This window comes from Oreochromis aureus, linkage group 11, assembly GCF_013358895.1.
Source record: "Oreochromis aureus strain Israel breed Guangdong linkage group 11, ZZ_aureus, whole genome shotgun sequence".
Lineage (NCBI taxonomy): Eukaryota > Metazoa > Chordata > Actinopteri > Cichliformes > Cichlidae > Oreochromis > Oreochromis aureus.
This window is the reverse complement of record NC_052952.1, coordinates 16,878,687-16,902,452: the sequence shown is the minus strand read 5'-3', so window position 1 is coordinate 16,902,452 and position 23,766 is coordinate 16,878,687. Positions and strand designations below refer to the sequence as shown.

The window sequence follows — 23,766 nt, the reverse complement described above, 5'->3', positions numbered from 1 at the left end:
CAACTAGTTAGCGGGTTCTCCTCTGGAGTTTGGAGGAACTGACTTGGGAGGAGCACAGCCCAGGGAGAAGTGAGCCTACAAATGCCGAAGCGCGGCCCATGCAGCTTGGTGGGCTTGTCTCTGACCATCAGTAAGGAGAAGGTGGCTGATGGTCAGTGAGTATTTATGGTGGCAGAAAGGGGCACGTCATTGCCACCTGTCCCTTGTGGCCAGAAGATTTTGCTTGCCAGTAACTGTAGAGACACTAGCGGGCAAAATAAACTAAGCTTCCCTACCACGACCTAGGCGCCTGGTCGAACTCACCTTTAACACTCACACTCACTTTTGTCATGTCCTGATTGACTCTGGAGCTGAACAAAGGTTCCTTGATCAATCATTAGCAAAAGCATTATTCTAATCTTCTCATCACCTTGTCTGAATCATTGCAAGTCTCTGCCCTGAATGACACGAGTCTCCTGGGCAAAACTCATAGACTGGGTCTGGGTGGAGTCTTTCATGTCACATTTACTGCCTGTGGTCAGCTACCTCCTGTGTCTCACCCACTGCTCCATCTGTGCTGCTAGCACATATGTTACCTTTGTTTAATATTTACATTTGTTTGATCTGAAACATTTAAGTGTGGAAAACTCACAAAAAATAGGAAATCAGGAAGGGAGCAAAGATTTTTTTCAAACCACTGTAAATGATGAGTTTGATTTAAAAAATAAAAAATATGTAACATTTTAAACACTTTACTTTTTTTTTGGTTGTTTTATTTTTTTAAGCAGAATGACTGCACCTCAGGTTATAGTCAATACAGAATTTCCCTAAAGATTTGCCTAAAGATATTAGACACCAAGAATACCAATCACACTCATACATTACAGTGTGCTTTTGTGCACTCTGTGTTGAAGTTGGTACACAATCCCAGATAGACAAATTGCTTTAATTTCACAACCACTAAAAACTCCCTATTTAAAAAAAATCCCAGTCTATTTCAAATTTGGATGTCTCCTCTTCACAAGCTGAGAGAGCAAAATGCCTTTACTTACATACAGTACTTGCACTAACCCTGTAAGGGTTTCACTCATCACAATGAGTTTCTTCTTGTGGAGCTTTTGTGTTGATTAAATTGTCCACAGTGAATTCAGTCACTGGATCATGTGACACTGTGGCACTGTATGACAGTGGAGATTTATGAGCATGGGGATAATATGTTGCCAGATCTAAGTGCATCTCAGCATCCTGGCAAAGTTCTGGACATACGACAGCATGTCCAGGTCTTTGCTGAAAATCCTGGATCTCATTACCATAATCCAGCTGGTTGGTGAGAAAAGCATAGAAGAGGCTCTCTGGTACAGAGTTGGTGAATGATGGCTGTCCAGAAATGTTCATTAGATGGGGAACCGATTTTGTTTGACCTTGACCCCATTTTCACAAAAATGAAATCAGCTTGTGCTTTTATTGGTATCTACCATCACACATATTTGCAAATAGTATATTTAAAACTGGAAGCTAGAGTGGAAATGAGACAGACAGACAGACAGAATCAACTACATACTCCCTTTACTTTGGGAGAAGACTGATGATAAAACACTTAATGAACAACTGGAATAACATATGTGATATAAGATGAAAATAGCATAAGGATTTTTTTTAAACATTTTCCTTGACTTCCATCTGAAGACACAAACATGGACTGCAGCTGGTCTTTCACAGATGTTACACATTGGCATATACTGATTCATCCAAGTCAGTCTGCATAGAAAAATAAGTTTAATTCACTCCATTGTTTGATGCAGGCACATAACAAATGAAGAAAACCTAACTCACCCCTACGTTGCCATATACATGATAATTGGTGTAATGGGCATCCTCATAGTTCTCTTTCCTGCAGAAACAATGAAAAAAGCATACAAGGTTTTTTTCTTATCTACATGAAAATGAAGTTCAGTCGCTCCTTCTTCAGTTACATTTAATCAAAAGTTTTGTTTGTTTGCTAATTGAGGTGAAGAATTTATACCTTTTTGCTGGGGCATGATGAGGGATCGCTACAGGTCTCTCTGACTTCATTGTGCTCAGGTCAGATGGTGGTGTCTCTCCTGATCTCCACGTGCTAGCAGAAATATGTTTGGGTGTTTTTGTTTGAGTTTTTTGGCATTACCTTTAATGATATTACATAATTTGTTTAATAACTCACCATTTTTTAACTCCAACAGCAGTGGCTATCAAAATAATGAGCAAAATGACGCCTGTTCCAGAGGCAATAAAGATATATTGCATGTTGTCTGTTCAAAAAGAAAAACATACTGTGTTTTTTGTCATGTAAATGTTGAACAAAAAGAATTTATGTTCTATTCTTAACATTTTTACTTACCATTAACAGGTAAAGAGAGTGTGAGGTTAGCATTTCCCAGCGTGTTGTTTGCCAGGCAGTGAACAAACTTAAAGGACCCAAAGTCTGTCTGCAGAGTCCCAGTAGTAACAGAGCCAGCTGTCTCTACTGTGGTGCTTTGCAGGACTCTGTCACCAAGAACAAAATGGACCATGCTGGGAGGCCTGGACTGTACGATGCAATCACACTTTACTATGCCGTTATATGAGGAACACTTAGAGTAAGTCTCAATGTCAGGGCCATCTGTAACAACAGCAAATATAATTAGAAACATATATCCATGAATTCATCTTTTGTTGTTATATTTGTTCTATTATTTACTTACATAACACATTGAGCTTTACGGTGCTTGATTTGACTCGTCCTTCCTCATTGACAGCAGTGCAGTACACGGCCTCTGAGTGTCTGGACACATTTGACATTGTGTAGGTTTGTCCCTTATTCAGCAGAGCTCCAGTTTCACTGTGCCACTCATAGCTGCTGACAGGGTTTGCATCACTGGAGCACTTCAGGTGTGCAGTTTGTCCCTCATTCACATCTGACTGGTACTCAACCTTCACATTCACTGGAGCATCTGCATAGAAACATTTAATCCTTACTCTGCAGCATTTTGTATCATTACACAGTGAGGTAAAAGCTGAGTTTCATCAAGGATTTTGACACAATGGTAGTACAAGAGGAAAGTTTCAAGCAGTCGCCAAAGTCAGCAAGATTCTCTATTATATATTCTTCACACCTCATAGGAACCAAAAACTAGGGTTGGCTGATTGGACAAATATATCGACTATGGACGATAGGCTGAGCCCATCGGCGATAGGCAATTTATTTATTTATTTGCCATTGACTAAGTTTGCTAATAATGATGGAGCTAATAGAAGCAGTCAACAGAAAAAAACAGCACTGTTTTAACAGCACCCTCTTTCATCTGCAAGCAAATGCACCCTCCTCAGAGTTCGCCGAAAGGCTTGTTGATGGAGTTGCAGAAGCTGGTGATAGCCTAGCATACTCAGCCGTATGTTGGTGGACACGTACATAGTCATGCAAGTTAGTCATGTTTAAGTACTTTGCTAGCACTATACGCGGCACACCGCTTTGGTTACATTTAATCACTTTCGTTACACACTTAGGTTTACCTCCTTCATGTGGTTTAAAGCCTTTATATATTTTTTTCTGCTGTCAGCGTCACGACAAACGCGATTAACAATTAACCCATCTGGAGCGCAGACTGAGTCAAAATCCCTGAAATGATCTGACAACACATTTTGGGCAGTTTGTCCAAAGTTAGTTCATTCTGCGCTCCAGATGGGTTGAGCGTGTTAAAAATTTTAACCTCGTTAATCGTGATGACCACGTTAACGCTGCATTATCGCTGCCAGCTCTAAATCTTTTGGGAAATTAGTTCGTTCATGTTTCAACTTCTTCTGTGTTGTAAACGCGCAAATCAGTCCGTGCATGATTACATTGCTCCGCCCATCAAAAAGTCTGCCCATGTGCGAATACATCGTCGATTATTGGACTAACGATTGTCGGTTGGAAAATTTTTACATATCGCCCAACCCTACCATGAACTGACAAAATATCAAAGTAGTCCATCTAATATTTGATATATTTCGGTCAATGGAGATCAGATAGACTGCTAGACTAACATCACTATTGACTAAGAAACGCTAAAGAAAAAAAGAATGAAAATACGAATTAAAAAAAAATTAGTAGTCAATTTAATGATTATAAAGTCATAACTTATAAACGCAGACACAGACGGAATTTGCTCTTCTTTCTGTCACATGCCCATCCAGTGAAAATACCAGACATCTTATTGCTGACTGTGGTTGTAATCTATATGAGTCATGATGACTGTGAATCCTGTGACTCTGACTGAAGCGAGATGCAGAAGCTGCAAAAATTAGACTGTAATAATTTTTTTTTAAAAATGGTAACACAACTTCACATTCACTGCTGAAATGAAATGTATTACATCACCAATCACGCTGGAACATTTGACCAGATTTCCCTCTTAGCTTCTGTTTGACATATGATCCCCTTTCTGTTAATTTGGGCTTTTCTTTTGTCTGTTTAAACATGTAAATGATACATCAAAAAATACTCCACAATTTTTAGTTTTAAATTTTTTTTTTTTTTTTTTTTTGCCTGTCCCGTTTGGTTCTTTTGCCATCAGAATTATTGTCTAGAGGCGAAGACAGATGCCCAACGGATTTACTTTACCAAATTGACCATCCCAGCCTTGCCGTAATGGTCCATTTGATTCACCTTTTATTGTTTATTTTATTTTCACTTGCTGAATACGGGACAGACTTGACTGGTGGAAAGAAAGGGGAGAAAGAAAGAGGGAAAGAAAAACAGCTGAGAAGAGGGACAGGGAAAAAGGGCAAAAAACAAAAACCAACAGAATAAGCAGACAAAAAATACATATATCGATCACCTGGATCACCTGTTGAGAAAGAAAAAAGAAAACAAGCAGAAGAAAATGAGAGTAATAGAATAAACAACATCACAATGATATATGGGAATATGACAGTAAATACTAAATATTAAACATTATGGTGCAGCACGTAAGATCGACAGCGCACAGTGTGCTTTGAGGTAGGAGCCAAAAAGGGTGTAGTTTGTGTGTGTGATCACCCGTGTGTACACCTGTGAGCATGGACGTGCTTGTTTTTTTTAAAAGGTTCCTTCATGTAATGATCTGCTAGAGGGTGTGGGGAGCCACTGCCCCGTCCTCCAGGGCATGAAGCAGGTATGGAGGAGTTCAAAACTCCAGACATCCAGAGGCCCTCAGAACACAAGAGACCAAGGAAGACCAACAGAGGGGCAGCCGCGCCACTATCCCAGAAAGAGCTGAGGAGAGTCCCAGATGAGGGGTCACTCAGCAGCCGCGGAGCAGAAGCCAGGCGGGGTTGCAGTGACGTGCCCGTGAGCTCCGCCGGCAGCCAGCTGTGCCTGAGTGACCGAGCCCCAGGCCGAGAGGCCGAGGGCACCCCACCCCCGAAGTGGCCCAAGTGAGCTCCAGGCTCCAGGCCCCGATAAGCAGCCACCAAGGAGTGAGCCGGTGTGTGCCTGGGCGCCCATCCCCGCACACAAAGAACCACCAACACACCGATGTCTGAGGGCGTCCGCCACCGGCAGGGGAAGTGGTGGGGGGAGATAGGACTCCAAACCTTGGAGGGCCTGAGATGTCCCCAGAGAGGTGGCGTCTGATACCCAACCTGACATATAGACACAGACATACAGGCACACACAGATACAAACATCCATTCCCACCCTCATGCTCTCATAAGCAATTACTCCACACTCAACCAACGTGAAGACAGACATAAAGAGACGCTGTACACACAATCACACTCCCCAAGCGTACTCTAAGAACCGGGTCTAGGTACCCTTGCCCCTGGAGGGGGAAGCTGCACCCAGACCCAGGTGGTGTTACCCTTTTCCCTGCGGTGGGGAGAAGCAGACCGCCCCGACTCCACAGCTGCAGGGAGGCCCCACATTCCAGACCCCAGTCGGACGGCCAACTCCTCCTCCTAGCCCCCCCGCTCCAGCAGGCCGCAGAGAATGGGGGTGTGAGAAGACTCCAAAACCTCCCTCCACCCGCTCATATGTAGTGTTGATGCATGTGTGTTCTAAGGTGCATTTAAAACCCAGGAGGGCATGGAGCTACCTGCCAGAGAGCAGCAGGTAAGCGCATAGCCCCTCCTGCTAGCCCTCAATGTCTACGTGTATTTAAAATTGAGAGGTGGGCAACGACGCCAGGGGTGAGGTGTACACCCTGATGGTAATTTGGATTCCGTGTAGCGTTCACACCCCCAAGATCCTATATGTATGTGTAATGAGAGTGTGAGTAATGTGATTTCCCTCTTCGCTTCTGTTTTACATATAATCCCCTTTCTTTTGATTTGGGCTTTCTTTTGTCTGTTTAAACATGTAAATGATACATCAAAAAATACTCCACAATTTTTAGTTTTAAAATGCTTGAGGAATTTGTCTTTTATCATCAACATATATTTAGAAATGCACACTTACATTTTACTTTAAGGGTCTTGGATGTTTCTTGGTGCTTTCCTCCATGGTATGTAACTCTGCATTGTAACAGTTTGTTGTGATCAGTGCGGTTTGAGCGAAACGTTAAAATTGATGTTGCCTTCCACTGGCCATCATGAAGCTTTTGTGCTTGAAAATGCTGCTCTCCAGAGTGACTCCAGTGAAAAGCTGGTGGATATGTGGGGCAGGAGTGAAACACAGAGCAGGATGCAGACACAGGTTGACCCTCCTTTATGTCCTCATGCGCAGAAAAATCAATGGCATTTGGTTCACCTGGGTTAACAAGAAAGATCATGAATAATCAAGTTTTCTGTGAGAACACTTAATGTACTCGGCAGTTGATACTGTATTTTATAAAGCTTTGACTTATGAACTTGCCTTCCTTATATTAATGAAATTTGTTGATACTGTATTTTTCGGACCATAATATGGACCGGATTATAAGATGCACTGTCGATGAACGGGTCTGTTTTCATACATAAGACGCATTAAGCGAAACAAAACAGTCAGATAAGTCAAACCTTACTCAACTCATTCTTCTTGCTTCCTCCACTTCCGTACCATTGATTCATTAATGTTGAATTCTCTCGCATCTGCTCTATTCCCATGTTGTTGCAGTATATTAATGACTAACCTCATATTGTGGATGGATTATCTCAGTTGTTCTCCTGACTGAAGTTTGGTCCGTTTACAGCATCCTGCGTTGCGATTGCATTTGTCCCTAACCATCGGGAACCCTCCCATTAATGAGTGGAAAAAATTTTGCGTTCATCCTCCAGCTTCACTGTGTTTATGTTATGCTAACATAGCTGTGCCGCTAGCGATTATGTAGCAAATCATTATGTACCAGCTAATTCAACTTCAGTAACCCTACAAAAGTCACCGCTACTCAGTTTTCTGTCTTCGTTTATGTTGGAAGTGATAGCAGAGCTGTACGATTTAATTTTTTCAGAAATCTCTCAGTCAGAACATGCTATATCATGTTTAGGTGGAAACTAGCGCGCTAACTTCCTGCTAAATTCTGACTCCTTACATTTCATAAATTCTGTTTTCATGGATGCCTGGATGTTAAACTTAATTGTTACACCTGGTAAAGCAGCAACGCAGATCATTTTATTAAAGATGAAACAATTCTTTAACTCAGTTTTTAACTCTCAGTGATGCTGCAGTGTTCGTTTGACTTTGGGACCTGAAGCAGAGTTTGGACCCAGCTTACTCCGCGAGGCTCCTGACTACAGTAGCCGTAATTCTCTGACAGTCCATCAAGCGTATCAAGCTTTGTACTAAAACACTTTTTGACAGATTTTTGAGCGTACCACATAAAATCGGTTCGAGGTCAGTAACCACAACCAGAATTCACACATAAGCCACACCGGATTATAAGGTGCACTCTCGATTTTTGAGAAAATTAAAGGATTTTAGGTGCACCTTATAATGCAGAAAATACATCAAACATGAAAAAAATGTTGAAAATCACCAGCAGAGTCTAGTGAGGTTATTAATACATAACACAGATATATTACTAACACATATTACAAGGAAGTATGGGGGGAAAGAATAGGAAGAAAGATATTTCCTGTTTTGTTTGAGTTGCTGTTCATGAAAAAAGAATCAGCTGTGGTTAGAAAATATAACAGGAAAAGAGTGGTGGCTTCATTTGGAATGATTTAATCTTTCCATGTCTGCATGTTTCCAAACCGATGCAAGATGTACTTTCAGTCTGATTTCAAGCTTTAGAATGTAGGGAAAAAAAGAATTGGACACAACATCACACATAAACTCATATACTGAAAGATAAAATGAATTAGCCTGATTTAATAGCACAAATGAGGAACATGAAAACAGAAATATTAAAGAAAAAAACCCCTCTAAACCAAATCAGTTTGTATTAACTACAAAGCCCGTCTTTCAAGGTTCTAAGTAATTAGTTACATTGGGCTTTCAGAAGCAAAATGTGAGGAAAAAAGCCACAAACACTGCTGGATAATACTGATAATAAAGTGCTCTTATCGGTTGACTTGCTGGTTCATAAATGCATTGTCAGAGCTTAGGTTTGAATGAGTTAGGTAACAAAGCAAAAGCGTATCTGTTATTAGTACAAATGAATCAGGTCAGACCAGAAAACTAGCAACAACACTGAACAAACAGAGACAATACTAAGCTTGGAAAATGCGATTTTATTATTGGCAATATTAATTAACATTTTACTTACGAATCATTAAAATGGAGACTTTCTTATTTAAGTAGGAAAAACTGTTGTAGCCTCCAAGTTCAATCCTGAAGTGAAAAGGCCCTCCATCGTTTTGTTGAAGATTTTCAATCATCAGAGAACAGTTACTCTTGCTGATGTCTCCAAGAAGTTTTGTTCGTCTCCTATATTGCTCCAGCATTTTAGACTCAGTTGGATGATAGATGACTTGATTCCCATCATTGGTCCAAATCCCTGTGAATGTTTGGACCTTTGCATTTGGGTAGTTATAAGAGCAAGGGATCACCACACATGAGCCAAGGAGACCTTTTACTGAGGATGGGACATCAATAGTCCAAGATGACGCTTCTGTTTGAGTAACTGTAATAAAATGCACACCAAAGTGTGAAGAAATGAAGCACAGAAACAGGTTGATCAATGAGAGACAGGAATCTTAAATTTATGAAACAAAATGCTGATTCCCCTAAAAACCGCCTGGACAACAAAAGATGCATTATAAGACACAAAACTGACTCTTCAGTTCTGTAACTGGCAAATAAGTAAGTAAACATTACCTCTATTTATACACATTGTACAAAATGTATCATACCTTTGACACAAATGCATATGAAAAACAAAAGCCACTGCCAAACATCCATCGCTTCTTCTTATTTCCACATCTAAAAGAAACAAAACAAATGTGTGTGTGTGGGTGCTTTTATTTCCTCTATGGACAAGTGATGTCAAGTTTCCATTCTGCTTTTAATACTCACTTGATCCACTTTACCACAACGTCTCAGTGTATAATGGGGAAGCAGGTCATACTTATCAATATTTATCCTATTTGAATGATTTGCCAAGGTTTTATCAAAGGAATGTTAAGAAAATAACAGAAGAACTGCTATGGACTTGTAGAAATTAGATAAGATTATAAAATAACACATTTTATTTTTCAAAAGTTGAATTTCAGCATTCATATGTAACGTATTAATAATAATGATAACAATAACAATAATAATAATGATAATAATAAGAAGAATGATGTACGAGGTATTTGTCATGTCTTTAAGCTTATGTTGTATCTATACTAGAGATGGCACGATACCACTTTTTTATGTCCGATACCGATACCGATATCATAAATTTGGATATCTGCCGATACCGATATGAATCCGATATAGTGTGTTTTTTAATCAATAAAACTGTTTTTTTAAATATCTTGCTGCAATTTGTATAAGTTCATACTCAAGTTTACATAAACAACAACACTAAAGCTATTCTGTTATACCTGTGTGTAAAAAAAAAAAAAAATACACTGCACCCAAAATATTTCATAGTTCAGCAACACTGATCAATCTAATAAACTTAAACCTACTCCATCCTCCCTATTCTGGTATTTTAAAGAGTACTTAGCAGAAATATTAAGCAACCTAACTAATAGGGTTGCAAACTCCCAGCAAAAAAAAAAAAGGGAACCACCCCCCACCCTCCACCTCATGATGCTTAATCGACGTAATCAACTTTAATTTGATGCAGGGTGAAAAAAAATGCACAGAAATAAATTATTTTTCAAGAATAATTAAACAGATTCAACATCTTTCTTCTACGGAATTGCAGAATTCACAGATGGTATCTTCCCAAAGGAAAAAGTACTATAGCTTACTAGGTTATATTAGACTTAACAGTTACTATATTTAGTAATGGACTTCTATACATTTTACATCAGATTAAAACTTTGGGTGTAAGATTCAGATAATTATTTATTAAAAGCTAGACATTTTAAATGAGAATAAGAAAGAAAAGTATGTCTTTGTGCCCCCTTTTCCCTGTTCATGCCCTATCGGCCCCCATGGCTAAACTTTGCTAGATCCGCCCCTGTACATTTACCAGCCGTCAGCTACGTAGAAAAGGATCCTGGTGTAGAAAGTAATATTAAATAAATTCTAACAACAGCTTATCAAGCTTAAACGTGCTGCTGTTGTTCAGCCGCTGGTTTCCTCTTTCTGGTGCAAAGTGGGCCAAAAATAAAGAAGAGAGACGGACTCGTGACAGAAAAGCCGATCAGCTGATCATTGATCAGTTTCATGATTGAAGTATCAAGAGGCACTCGCTCCATATATCGGTTGTTAACGTGGGAACGCTTTACAAACATTCAGATGAACTTACACACTTGCTTTACTTCTCTCTGGGATAACTTCCTCGGAGATGAAATGCCACATGATGCACACTGCTCCGACGTGCTACGGTTATGAGCCCAGTTATGCCGTGTCGCAAGTTTTGTGAGGTGCTTTTTTGATATTTAATGGATCGGATTACATTTTTTATTTCTCTCCGATATCCGATCCAGTAATTTACGTCAGTATCGTACCGATACCGATACGTAATATCGGATCGGTCCATCTCTAATCTATACACTTGCCTCTCATCTTCCACTGAGCACAAACATCCGTGGTTACTCTAGTCCGGCTCTGCCAGATGTTCTTTGCTCTTTATTGCAGTGATATTAATAGAGGTGAACTACAACTCATTCATCTCTTAGTACTTCTACAGAGCTTGTAAAAGTTCATCTTGAGTTGAATAAAAGAGAAGACATTTGAAATATAAGGAAAAAAGCAGTTATGCCGTAGTATATGTGAGTGAGGTCATTAATTTAGTATTTTTAAAAAGTTTAGCTTTTTAGATGCACAACCTAGTCATAAATGGGAGGCTGATTGTACTTATTCAGCAAGCACATTTACATTTTAGATATAAACTATTATGACACCTCCCCTAATATGTATAGAAGTTATAGTGAAGCAATATGAGATCTATGTTATAGAGTGACAGACTATATCATATTGCATCTAGTATCCATTCAAATAACATCAAGATTAGCACATGGATGCAAAGTAATAAAAATGCTTAGTTATATCAACAACTGCATCAATGAGGAGTTTAGTTAACAAAGAGGAAAGACATTTTCATTTCTTTTGTAATTTGAGAAGCATGACTGTACCTAAAACTTCTTGATTTTGCCAAGAACTGTAGTGTGGCATGAATCTTGGGCTTTAGAATATAAAAATATAAAACAAAAAACATCTAAAATACCTAGTGCTACTCCAAAAAGAGCAGGGCATTTGACATTGTGGCACACATCATTAAGTGACAGGGGAGTACAACATGGATAGAAGGGAATGAAGCAGTCAGTTCAGCTGCAGTTTAGTTGGTGCATTGACCCGTATGAAAAGAACATCGAGGGAACAGTTTACCCTGCCCGGGATAGGGTTACCGGGGCCCCGCCCTGGAGCCAGGCCCGGGGAGGGTGCCCGAGGGCGGCGTCCTGGTGGCCGGGCCTTAGTCCATGGGGCCCGGCCGGGCACAGCCCGAAGAGGAGACATGGGCCCATCCTCCCGCAGGCCCACCACCCGCAGGAGGCGCCATAGGGGTCGGGTGCAATGTGTGTCGGGCGGCGGCCAGGAGCGGAGGCCCTGGCGGACCGATCCCGCTGCCAAGACTGGCAATAGGGACATGGAATGTCACCTCTCTGGTGGGGAAGGAGCCTGAGTTAGTGCGTGAGGTTGAGAAGTACCGGCTAGATATAGTCGGGCTCACCTCACGCATGGCTTGGGCTCTGGAACTAGTCTCCTGGAGAGGGGCTGGACTCTGTCTCAGTCTGGAGTTGCCCCTGGTGAGAGGCGGCGGGCTGGGGTGGGTATTCTAATATCCCCCGGCTTGCTGCCGCACGCTGGGGTTTTTCCCAGTGGATGAGAGGTTTGTTCCCTGCGCCTCAGGGTCGGGAACGGGTCCTGACTGTCATCTGCGCTTATGCGCCGAGTGGCAGTTCAGAGTACCCAGCCTTCTTAGAGTCCCTGGGGGGTGCTGGAAGGTGCCCCACCTGGAGACTCTGTTGTCCTACTGGGAGACTTCAATGCTCACGTGGGTAACGACAGCGAGACCTGGAGGGGCGTGATTGGGAGGAACGGCCTCCTGATCTGAACCCGAGTGGTGTTTTGTTATTGGACTTCTGTGCAAATCACAGTTTGGCCATAACGAACACCTTGTTCGAACATAAGAGTGTCCATAAGTGCACGTGGCACCAGGATGCTCTAGGCCGCAGGTCGATGATCGATTTTGTAATCGTATCACCAGACTTGCGACCATATGTTCTGGACACTCGGGTAAAGAGAGGGGCTGAGCTGTCAACTGATCACCACCTGGTGGTGAGTTGGATCAGGTGGCGGGGAGGACGCTGGACAGACCCGGTGCACCTAAACGCCGTGTGAGGGTGTGCTGGGAACGTCTAGCAGAGGCCCCAGTCCGCGAGATCTTCAACGCACACCTCCGGCAGAGCTTCAACAACATTCCGAGGGAGACGGGGACATTGAGTCCGAATGGACCATGTTCAGCGTCTCCATTGCCGGGTTGCTGCATTGAGCTGCGGCCGCAAGGTGGTTGGTGCCTGCCGTGGTGGTAATCCCGAACCAAATGGTGGACACCAGAGGTGAAGGGAGCCACCAGGCTGAAGAAGGAGTCCTATCGGGCTTGGTTAGCCTGTGGGACTCCAGAGGCAGCTGACAGGTATCGACAGGCCAAGCGGAATGCGGCTCGGGCAGTGGCTGAAGCAAAAACTCGGGTGTGGGAGGAGTTCGGAGAGGCCATGGAAAAAGACTTTCGGACTGCCTCGAAGAGATTCTGGCAAACCGTCAGGCGTCTCAGGAGGGGAAAGCGGTGCTCTACCTGCACTGTGTATAGTGCTGGCGGTGCGCTGCTGACGCCGACTGAGAAAATTGTCAGGCGGTGGAAGGAATACTGAGGACCTCCTTAATCCCACTGACACGTCTTCCGAGGAGGAAGCAGAGTCTGGGGATGAGGGAATGACCCGCCAATTTCTGGGGTCGAGGTCACTGAGGCAGTTAAACAACTCCTCGGTGGCAGAGCCCTGGTGTTGATGAGGTCCGCCCGAGTTCCTGAAGGCTCTGGACGTTGTAGGGCTGTCCTGGTTGACACGCCTCTACAATGTTGCGTGGAGATCAGGGGCAGTACCCTGGACTGGCAGACCGGGGTGGTGGTCCCCATCTTTAAGAGGGGAGACCGGAGGGTGTGTTCCAACTACAGGGGATCACACTCCTCAGCCTCCCTGGGAAAGTCTATGCCAGGGTGCTGGAAAGGAGAGTTCGTCCGTTAGTCGAACCTCGGATACAGGAGGAACAATGCGGTTTTCGCCCCTGGTCGCGGAACACTGGACCAGCTCTTTATCCTCTCGAGGATACTTGAGGGTGCATGGGAGTTTGCCCAACCAGTCTACATGTGTTTTGTGGACTTGGAGAAGGCATTCGACCGTGTCCCTCGGGGTGTCCTGTGGGAGGTGTTGCGGGAGTATGGGGTGTCTGGCCCACTGCTACGGGCCATTCGATCCCTATACAACCGTTGTAAGAGTTTGGTTCTGCATTGCCGGCAATAAGTCGGACTTGTTTCCGGTGGGTGATGGGCTCCGCCAGGGCTGCCCTTTATCACCGATTCTGTTCATAATTTTTATGGACAGGATTTCTAGGCGCAGCCAAGTGGCGGAGGGCTTCCACTTGGTGGCCTCAGAATCTCATCTCTGCTTTTTATGGATGATGTGGTTCTGATGGCTTCATCGGTGGGGGCCTCCAGCTCGCACTGGAACGGTTCGCAGCCGAGTGTGAAGCAGCAGGAATGAGGATCAGCACCTCAAATCTGAGGCCATGGTTCTCAGCCGGAAAAGGGTGGAGTGCCCACTCCGGGTCGGGATGAGTTCCTGCCCCAAGTGGAGGAGTTCAAGTATCTCGGGGTCTTGTTCGCGAGTGATGGGAGAAGGGAGCCGGAGATCGACAGACGGATTGGTGCTGCGGCTGCAGTGATGCGGACGCTGCACCGGTCCGTCGTGGTGAAGAGGGAGCTGAGTGTAAAAGCGAAGCTCTCAATTTACCGGTCGATCTACGTCCCGACCCTCACCTATGGCCACGAGCTGTGGGTAGTGACCGAAAGAACGAGATCGCGGATACAAGCGGCAGAAATGAGCTTCCTCCGAAGGGTGGCTGGCCTCTCCCTTAGAGATAGGGTGAGAAGTTCGCCATCCGGGAGGGGCTCAGAGTAGAGCCGCTGCTCCTCCACATCGAAAGGAGCCAGTTGAGGTGGTTCGGGCATCTGACAAGGATGCCCCTGGGCGCCTCCTGGGTGAGGTGTTCGGGCATGTCCCACCGGGAGGAGGCCCGGGCAGACCCAGGACGCGCTGGAGAGATTATATCTCTCGGCTGGCCTGGGAACGCCTTGGTGTTCCCCCGGATGAGCTGGAGGAGGTGGCTGGGGAGAGGGAGGTCTGGGCTTCTCTGCTTAGGCTGCTGCCCCCGCGACCCGACTTCGGATAAAGCGGATGAGGATGGATGGATGGATGGATGGATGGACTGTACCTTTTACTTATTCGCCTCATTGTTTTAAGTTGTACCTGGAGATTGTTGGTGCAGAGCTGTCAACACAGGATTTCATTTACTTAGTTGATACCTTTCGGCATTTACATGATATGTTGTCTTGTACGATTTCTGCTTAAGCTCTTATAATATCTCACAATTTCATTACTAAGACACCAAACTAATGCAATAAAAAAATTGTTTAAATTGTTGATACACAATGTCAAAAAAATGTGTTATTGTTTCCCCTTCATGAGTTCAGAGACAAAACCACCTCTGATGAGAAATTCTATGAACAACTCATCATGTTCTTGTACAAGAACGTGCCAAACTGTTTGCCATTTCCCCGTCACTCATCACAAATGACTATCTTTTTGTTGAGCTTGATTTAATAGTCCACAGTGAATTCAGTTATTTGTGAATCCTCCTTTCCAAAAAAGGCAGGGTTAAGTGTTTCACATGTATATCAATATACCTTGTTGCTCTATTGAACAGCTAATTCAACATAAGCAAAGCCATGAGTGACGTGAATACCCCGTTTTTCTGTCACCAACTACACTTTTAATAATATTTTAGCCGCGAATATAGTGGCGTAATCGTCACGTCTGGTCAGGCTGTCAACATAGAACATGTTTGCAAAAGTGCTACGATGTTTTCTGCGATGTCGCTAGCTTTGCTAACAGTCAGCTGACAGAGTGTACCAAGCTCACAGCCCCGGTGTTCCAGGTTAACTGTTTTTTACGTTAACCGGTTAGATTTGTTTACATATTCCACTCTCCATGTTCCAGATGTTGCAATCACAGATTTTTATTTTTCACCTAACGATTGTCTCCTTCTATCAGTGTGTCATCATGCAGTTTAACAAGATTAAAGACTTCAGCAAAAAGGTCTCCATCCTGTCCAGCTCATACAAATGCATACATGCATCAGTATTATCTTCAGACAACAATGAAATAATTTTAATTAAAAATCGTCCTTGTCTCATGTCTCCGTAACACCACGAGACAATCCGTGACACCATCAGCGGACCCTCAGTTAACCTACATACATCCTGCTCGCCTGTTAGCTGTTTAACAGCTGCTGCTGATTCAGGAAACACGCCTACGTTACCTGGTGATAGTCACAGTTTAACGTGGGCAGCTGCAGCTCGATATAATGCAATGTCAGCACAATACTGTGCACAAGAAAAGAAAATGTAGTTTGTTTCCTGGGCGCAAAGTTGCTTTTGTTCCTTTTGAGTGACTGGCCTGGGTTAAAAATAACAAATGGGATTTAAACAGAGAGTGATGGAGACTTAGAAAACTGCAGAGCACTTTATCAGCGGCTAGAGCGAGAGACAGATTTTGTGTTATAAGCTTCATGTTATGGACGCACAGTGTGAGCACTCAGGTTGCATCAGACCATCGGGCCGTATAGTGTGAGACCCTGCATCGTGACCTATGAAATTCTAACCCCTGTGAGTCATACATACAGTTTGAGCAGGAGCTGAATAACGCGACTGAAAAAATCGCACAGTGTTTGCAGCTTAAGAGTGTGTGACGTCCGTTAATGGTGGGCGGATCGATCCAAATATCGATAGTATCGATACCAAGTCGGCATCGGTATCGGATCGATACTAGATACTAGCCTGGTGAGATCGATTCTTTACTTTGAGTTCTGCTCGTTTACAACGCTGTGCTTTCGGTATCAGCGAAGAGCAGGCACACTTTGCTGCCTCTCCACCACTCTTATGTTTCGGTGTTGCGCTGTCCCTTCACGTGACTTAGACACTTTGGGGGTTGTTAAGTTGTTTACATATTAGTTATATTTTTACCAGTTGTTTTTGTTGTTGAGAATTTTAGTTATAATTTTTGTATTATAGTTTATCAACAGTATTTGTTTTAATTTGCTTACTGGTTTGCGTGCGCTTAAGATTTTTTTTAAAAAAGAGAGAGAGATCGCCACCACGGCAGACCCGATGGCATTTTCATGCTTCTCAGCATCATTTATTCTTACAATAATCACACGGTTGCTGTAACAGTACATTCAATGGCTGCAGCTCTCCCGCTGCGAGCCATAAACATCACCACCACTAAACCTGCAGCGGCATCGCAGAACACGCCCCGCCACATACCCCCATCGCCCGCTTCAGGCCGGGGAGCCATCCTGCCGAACCTACTCCCCACTCTGCGAGCAGGCGAGGGAATCAGGCTACGTCCACACGTATTTTTGAAAACGGAGATTTTCCGTTTTCGTTTAAAAAAATAATCCCGTCCACACGTAAACACAGAAATGAAGGAAAACGCTGCTAGGAACATGCCAAAACAACAGGTGGCGATATAGTCCTAACCGTGTAGAAATGTTGGCCAATCAGAAGTCTAGAAGCCTCGGTAGGAAATAGTAAACAAAGATGGGGCATAGAAGCAGAACCAAGTCGTATGTGTGGAGGGACAGTAACTCACATGAACAGCTGAAGTTAAACATTACAGCTAAGGTAAAGTTAAACACTCATGTGATGTAATGTAACAGTTACAGACAAATATGCTATATTTGCTTAACTTAAACAGATATTTATACATTATGTTCATTTGTTTTTCTTTAAATGCATTATAATGTGCAATGTGACAAACTGTAATGTGCGGCCACAACTTTCCATACTGTGTATTTTGTTAAATAAGTGCCTTAATTGTGATTTTTGTTAATGTTAAGTGTAGAGTAATTCTAAGTTATGCTACTTTAGTGGGATTTGTATTTGCTTTGTGTTTTGAAATGTAATGTATGCTGCTAAGACAGAAGGAGCTAACTTAGCTCACCACATACGCTGGAGTAATGTGTGGCAGTTATGTTGGGCTTTTTTCTAAACTTTAAAACATTTGTACATTGCTGAGACACACAATTTTACATTGTATGCTGGCACAATAATTGTCTACAATGGGTCAATGTAATATTAATTCTGTTAGCTTTGCTATGTTAGTGTTACATTTCCGCTACACAGATACACCATTAGAAAGTTTTAACTAATGAATGTTTGTCCTGTAAAAATCTTTAAATTTTGTTGATATTTTTTGGATTTATATTGACATTAAGATGAATTTCTAGCATATTTGGAAGACATGAATGTGTGTAAATAATGATCAGGCAGAAGCGAGACATTAAACTGTCGTCCATCTCATCAGTCACCTCTTTTTCATCAGCAAAAATAATCTGCTGGCAGCCCTCTCAGCAGCCTTCTGCTGAACGTCTAGTGTTGACATCGCTGGGATGTCTGTGTTCGGGCTATTTGTATTCCAAATGTGGTGTGCACATCTTTTCAGTGTCAAACTTAGAGTCAATTTAGATGTTGTTTTATTTTGCTTCTATAGGACCTGTAGTCCAATGTTTCCAGGGGGTGGAGGACATGTTTTCTGTACAGAAACACTTACATGTGGAGGAATACAGATTGATCAGCAGACATCTCCAAGATGGTGCAGGCTCTTACTGCTAAAACAAAAACGGTGGATTTGGAGCAAAAATGTCTCCAGCTTCTCACAGACTGCCAAATGTGTGCATCGACAAAGACTGTCGAGCAGTTCATACATAGACAATAGAGCTGGGCGATAGAACGATAACGATATGTATTGCGAAATAACTTTTTCTCGATAGAAAAATTAAACTATTGTGATAGGCCTCATCTCTCTTGTCCTCTTAAAAAAAAAAAAAAGAACAGCCAACCAAATTAAGTAACGCAGGGCCGAACCAATCACAGCCGCAGCGTCACGTCACGTGACTTGTTACGTACAGCACAAGCGCCAAGGCGCACATGTGTATTTGTTTTTGCAGCCGTGCAGCCCGGGTAATGAAGGAAATGAGTTTGCCGACTAGAGAAAAATCAACCGAGAGCGTGAGTGAAGGTTACCAAGAAAAAAACAGATGATGGTTCCAATTCGGAGAGCTTGTCGAACGGAAGGGCCACAGAAGTTCCGTAGTGTGAAGGTATTTCGCTATTTCAAGTCTGACAAAAACAGAGTAGCGCGCACTGTAAATTGTGCCGAAAGCAAGTCTGGAAATACAATAAAGCGGTGCATGCTCAATCTCTGACTGAAAGTGCTAATTCGTCATTCGGCTTTTGTCAGACTAAAGTAACTGTTAAAACTGTTTGAAAAGCTAAGCTATACAACAAGGAGAGATTGAGAATTTCCTTTTAGTTCTCAGTTTATTTGATATTGACAAAAGTTAGTCAATTTTGTCTGTTCTTCTGTAAAACGACCTAAGATTTATTTTTAGAATTAATATTTTGTTTCTAAGTGGAATTGACAATTTAGTAGTCTGTTTTGTTTGTTCTATTTTGAAACTTAAACGCTTTAGCGGCTGCCTTTTGTGTAGTTTGCAATATTTGCCTTTATTTATCTGAAACTGAAGTCTCATGTTCCTTAAGTACATCTACCCTGTTGAACTTATTATTGGAAATAAATATTTTAATTAAAACAAGCTGCTAATTATTTCACATTTTACTTGTGAGCAAGGCACATTTAAATCTTACAAATATAGTTATTTGGCTTATATCGTGATATATATCGTTATCGCCTGAAATGAGAAAAACATATCGTGATATGAAAAAATCTTATATCGCCCAGCTCTAATAGACAACTGCACAAACTTTTCGGAGTTCAGCTGATCATAGCCACATTCACTTCCCCTTATAGTCAGCTCTTCACAATAAAACTTGTATACTTGTAAAAACGAAACGTATATAAAGGAAATGCTCTTTTGAACCTACACATTGTACTCGTTTTAAAAGGAATTCCAAACTTTTTCAATGTAATATTTCACATTTTACCGTGTATTTCAATGTTTTAAATATTTCAACAATGAATGACAGTTTTAACCTGGTTAGAAACAAATGAGTTAATTTATTTAAATGAATAAAGAAAAACAGGAAAATCAAAAATAACACATAAAAAAGCCCTCACATGTACTGAATAAATACACTAGATCTAAACTGTGGAACTAGTTTGGGCTTCGTATAAATGTCCAGAATTGGTCATGAACAGACAGACCCAATATAACCATCATCAGGTCTATCTCATGTCAAATGTTTAGTGGGCATCAGGTGGAGACAATAGCTGATTTCAAACCCTGAATAAGGCTTATTCACTCCCTGGCCCATGTTGTTAGGTCTCACAAGGTTTGTTTTTGGTTGGATTCTGCAGCCAGGGGTGCTCCTGAATTAGTTTCAAGGTAGCTCGCTTCTCTGGCCTTCGTGTCAAGCACATCTGCAAAAAATGCTTGCAGTCTGATAGGAGAAAGGATCGAAAACAACAATCAGGATGGAAACTGCAGTGACAGCTTGGAATTTGTAGGGAAATTGTTCTACACAGTTAACACCAAAACACAGCTATCCTTCCATTGTCTCACCTTGGGACATCTCAATATTGAAAGAAACCTCTGGCGGAGAAACTTGGAGGTGCTAAACTGTTGCTTTCCATCCAACATTTCATACAGCAGTGTTCCCAGCTGCCAGACTGTGGTCGGGACAGCCTCGCACCTCCCGCCTGTGAAAAACTCTGGAGGAGCAAAATCTTCGGTTCCTCCAAAGCAAAGACAGGAAGAAAGCATGAGGACCAGGGTCAGACTAAATATGAAAAATCATCACTCCACAATTCAACAGATGAATCAAGAGAAGATGACGAATGCCATACCAGAGAATTCAGAGTATGGTTGTTCTTGCACCAAGCAGCCACAGCCAAAGTCAATGACTCTAACACGATGTTCATGGGAGCCAGTTTCAACAAGTAGGTTTTCCACTTTGATGTCTCGATGGAAAACACCGCTATAAGCATTTGTATGGCTGCATCTACCATCTGTTTCATGATGTTCTGAAACACAAAGAAACAATTACAGAGTTGAAGAAGAGCCTGATTCCTGTTAGTGTGGTAGCTATCAAACAAACAAACTCTTTGCAGCTTCTCTGGAATAGTCTAAATACCCTCAAAGTCATAAAACTAAAAAAACAACCTTCCTTCACCCAGCTTCAGTACCTTAGCAATGTCCTCCTGCAGGGCCCCACCATTGATCTTCATGTAAGTGAGCAGGTCCACACAGGGACTGGTCTCTCCATTACAAGAAGAACCTCTTCCGCAAGATCATACCAGTCCAGTATGGAGACGGCTGCAGATTTCCCTACAGAAGATGGTCCACTACCCACTGTCACCATTAGTAGAACTTCCAGTGGAACCATAGAAGTTTTCCCCGGAGCGCTAAAAAGAAGAAATGTGAAAGAGTGGATGAGTTTTTCTGTGTGGTTTCTCATTTGATTTCCACAGCAACATGAAGGTGAAACATCTTTAACACTACAAGTCACTCACCACTTGTTCACGCTGTACATCATCTTTGTTGATGTGTTTGATCGCCACCTACAGGCCAGTCAGTAGTATTTTGGTTATTACAGGCAATGGTAAGAGAGATATATCATTAAGAGTTGTACTCACTGGTAAATTATCTGTTTTTCTTCTCCCAGCATAAACAGAACCAAAGCCTCCTTCCCCGAGCGCTTTCAAGCTCTTCAGTATTTGGCCTCAAAGAAGGCTACACAGACAGAGAGAGATACATATTTTCGCATGTGAACTTCGGATAATGTGGGATAAATGGAACAAATATCTTGTTGTTTTCTCAAGCGTAGCACAACGTAGGAAATAGTACATTTCTAAATGTTTTCACTACTAGAAATACTCAATTTGGTTTGTTTAGCTGAAGCAGGTAACTGGAAAGAGTGTAGAAGGAAGCTCAACAAGTCAAGTATTAGCATTTCAGAGTATTTACTTTGTTGCTGTAAGAAGTAGGGCAGGGCAATATGGCCACAAATATTTATCACGATATATATTTGAAAATTTGCGATTACGATACAACTGACGATATAATTGATGCGAGACAAAATACTTTACAACTCCACAACTTTATTAGTGCAAAAACCCATCAATTTATTTTCACTTTAACAAGCAGCTGTTTTTATGGGCATTAAAGCTATATAAAATGTAATAGTGCAAATGCAAATTCCTTTCCACCATGTGCGTATGAAAACAAAGGCACTGCGCATGTGCATTTATTCTATCGCGATATTTCATTTTCTTATCATTGCCTAATATTGTATTGGTATTACCGTAAACGGAATAATATGACATGCTACTTTTGAGATTGAAGTGATTAGGTCTCATTAAATTTAAATCTGTTATTGTTAACAAAACATTTCTTAAACAAAGAGAAAATTGCACATCCTCTCACAATATTTCAACTCCTCGGTACACAGCTGCATCATGGAGTTTAGCCATTTTATACATTTGTGTCTGAGTCAGTATGTTAGGGCTTGCTGATGTTAAATAGAGCGGCGATGATATCGTATACATTGTTTAGTATTTTGTATCAAAGTGATTAAAAGTTTCCATCAGCTACTAAAGAGCTGGAAGTTAAACCCAGCTCCACAACACTGTTGGTGTGTCCCACTGTGGAGGAGACTGATATTACAACTAGGAAATGACTGCATACTAGCACCGCTTACTGACCTAACACACCGGTTCTGAAAATGACTGCTGTTTGCATGACGTTGCTATAATTGCCATTAGTGAAAGAAACTCAATGAAGAATTTGCAAACCTAAAAGCAACAAAACAAACTTAAGCTACCTTAAATCCTAAATCCACAGCCTAACCATACAGTTTGGTCCTATATTGTCATCTACCACTGATCTTACTTAGTTTACCTCTGTTTCTGTTGAATGGGAGGGACGTGTTCCCACTGTTGTAAATGGGAGCTGATTGACTGCTGCATCCTGGCGAGGGCTCACAGTCATTTTCCCTGGTTGCCTGTCTAGATGTTTCTGTTCCTGGCAGCTGCTTAGTTCTGTCCTCCTCATGTGATTGTCTGATACTGGTGCCTCTCTCCTGTCTTTTAGCTGGTGTCTCTCTCGAGGTGCTGGCCTTTCTTTTCACACCCTTTACTGGCACAGTGTCTACTGCCAACTGAGCAGGTCCACAGCCACTCCTCAGCCTTTTTCTAGGTGACTCTGATGCAGTGCTGGCTTTCCTCTTTTTTTCCAAGCTACATGTGGCTTTAGTGGTGCTGCCACGGCTCTCTATAAATCAGATAATCCCAGTTATTATTAAGCTGATGACAGCATGCAGTTTGATTTCCATTGAACCAAGAAGTCTGTGTGATGTTCAGTGCCACTTAGTTTTAATGTTCACCATTTTACAAATTTGAAAATACTTAACTAATTAATACAGCTAAAGTTTAGAGAAGCTTTGCGGGTTTAGTAGGTCTGTGTCAAAGTCAGACTTTCTACAACATATCCAGCTGGTTGAAAGTAACTATGTACATTTACTCTAAGAATGCAGTGAAGTCCAGTTACTTTATGTCTTTATTCAGGTATTTTCTATTTTGTCCAAATTTTGCTTCATAACTATATGACGAAGATATGACATTATATTTGTAATATAACAACACTCAAAAGTACAGAGATGTGTTTTTGTCCTTTAACTTAGTCTACACAACCAGGCTTTAAAGTCACAATAACATCATACTGCAAATAGTAAAAAAGTAAAGACTCCAGCAGAAAATTAAGAATACAGTTGATCCGTTTCCAATAACAACCAGTTGTATTTTCAATGCAAAGAAGAAAAATGCATTTTTCTGCACAAAAACCAAGAAAATGATGCTAACTGCAAATAAATAAAAAAAATACTTAAAATAAAATTATTTACATTTGAAAAACTTTAGTGTACAAATACACTA

At 41.9% G+C, this 23,766-nt stretch overlaps 1 protein-coding gene across 1 annotated transcript; it reads right to left on the bottom strand.

The window, feature by feature from the left end:
• Positions 1-1,529: 1,529 nt before the first annotated feature.
• Positions 1,530-8,986, bottom strand: LOC120442541 (myelin-associated glycoprotein-like). Its single transcript, XM_039619157.1, has 8 exons — positions 8,643-8,986; positions 6,413-6,703; positions 2,700-2,948; positions 2,357-2,617; positions 2,180-2,267; positions 2,003-2,095; positions 1,813-1,870; positions 1,530-1,737 (listed from the first exon to the last, which is right to left on the bottom strand). The coding sequence occupies exons 1-8, from the start codon at positions 8,818-8,820 to the stop codon at positions 1,702-1,704; spliced, it is 1,254 nt and encodes a 417-aa protein (XP_039475091.1). The 5' UTR covers positions 8,821-8,986; the 3' UTR covers positions 1,530-1,701.
• Between the last annotated feature and the right edge of the window lie 14,780 nt (positions 8,987-23,766).